Source organism: Gavialis gangeticus, unplaced genomic scaffold (assembly GCF_001723915.1).
Source record: "Gavialis gangeticus isolate Ggan-Ray unplaced genomic scaffold, GavGan_comp1, whole genome shotgun sequence".
Taxonomy (NCBI): domain Eukaryota; kingdom Metazoa; phylum Chordata; order Crocodylia; family Gavialidae; genus Gavialis; species Gavialis gangeticus.
Genome location: NW_017729034.1, coordinates 95,760,720 through 95,762,243, shown reverse-complemented (window position 1 = coordinate 95,762,243; position 1,524 = coordinate 95,760,720). Strand labels below are relative to the sequence as shown.

At 62.1% G+C, this 1,524-nt stretch overlaps 1 protein-coding gene across 7 annotated transcripts in view; it reads left to right on the top strand.

The window, feature by feature from the left end:
* The first annotated feature begins 66 nt into the window (after positions 1–66).
* The window catches only part of MYB (MYB proto-oncogene, transcription factor), a 33,992-nt gene continuing 32,534 nt past the window's right edge, over positions 67–1,524 (top strand). For 2 of the 7 annotated variants that reach the window (XR_002099444.1, XM_019527408.1), the window contains exon 1: positions 67–342. Coding sequence is in view for 6 of the 7 variants with exons in the window: in XM_019527408.1 (XP_019382953.1) it covers positions 113–342 (230 nt within the window). In the remaining variant the exon portion in view is untranslated. The remainder of the gene's footprint in view (positions 343–1,524) is intronic. The other 5 variants (XM_019527407.1, XM_019527406.1, XM_019527409.1 and 2 more) reach the window with 5 other exon arrangements.

Genomic DNA, 1,524 nt, shown 5'->3' with positions numbered 1-1,524 from the left:
CGGCGGGGGCAGGGGCAGGGGCTGGACCAACCTCCCTCGCAAGAGGCGCCTGCGCATTGCAGGGGCGCCAGATTTGGCGGGAGGGGGAGTGTCCAAAAAAGCCCTTTGTTTGATGGCATCTCTGTTTACAGAGTTGACTCTGCACCTCGCAACCTGTTCCCTCCTCCTCCCGCTCCCGGCTGCTCCGGCCCCGCGGCACGGCACTTTTTTCCCTCTTTTTTTTTTTTTTTTTTTTGGAGGGGGGGGGAGCAGCGAGGACAGCCGAGCCCTGCAGCAGCACCGCTCTCCTCCTCTTCCTCCCCCGGGGGCCAGTCCCAGGATGGCCCGGAGACCCAGGTACAGGTAAACTCCGCGTGCGCGCGTGCCTGGCGTGGCCAGGCTCCGAGGGGCCGGCTGCCAGGAGCCCCGGTGCCCCTGGGGTCGGGTGGCAGAGCTGGCGGCTCCCTGCGCCTCTGGCCCCTTCCAAGAGAGGCAGCGAGGCGGGCTCGCGTCCCGCGTCCCGCGCGGGGAACTGCTGCTGCTGCTGCTGCTGCCTCCAGCTGCTCCGCGCTTCCCGCAGGCACTTGTTGCCTGGCCGCGCGGGCGGAGGGAAGGGCCGGCGGGGGCTGCGCTGGTGCCCGCTCATTCATTCCCGGCCGCTGGGGCGGGTGACAGCCGGGGCCGGGCGGAGAGAGAGCCCTTTACTGGGGCTGGCATTATTGCACCGCCAGCACACACACACACACACACACACACGCCGCTGGCTCGGGGGTCGCGCTGCCCCGCGTCTGTGCAGCGCTGCACGCGTCGCTCTGCACATGTGGAGCCCGGGCGGGCCGGGGCAGCTCCGGCTGCGGCAGGAGGCGGGGGAGGGAGTGTGTGTGTGTATGTGTGTGCATGTATATGTGCTTGTTTGGGGGGGTGTATAAGTGTGTCTCTGCATGTATATGTATACGTGTGTGTGCCTGCATGTATATGCTCGTGTATTTGTGTGTCTCTGCATGCATATGTGTGTGCCTGCATGCATGTGCTTGTGTATGTGTGTGTGTCTGCACGTATATGTGTGTATAAGTGCATGTGTGTGTATAAGTGTGTCTCTGCATGTATATGCGGGTTAATGTGTGTGTATGTATAAGTGTGTGTAGCTGCATGTATATGCATGTGTATGTGTGTCTCTGCACGTGTGTGAATGTATATGCTTGTATGTGTGTGTGTATAAATGTGTCGCTGCATGTATATGCGTGTAAATGTGTCTGTATATCTTGGGTAAATGTGCGTGTGTCTGCATGTATATGCATGTATGTGTGTGTATATATGCGGGGGGGGTGTATAAGTGTATGTCTGCATGTGTGTGTGCAGGGGGGGCTGGGCAGGAGCTGTCAGCAGCTCGCTCGCGCTCCCTCCCAGTGCCGGGGAAGGGAGTTGGGTGCTGGGGGAGGGCGGCCGGGGCCATGCTGGAGGGAGCGGGCGCCGCGTGGCTGCTGCCGGGACAGGGCGCGGGGGGGGTGGCGGCAGCACAGGGCTGTTCCCAATGGCAGGGCTGGG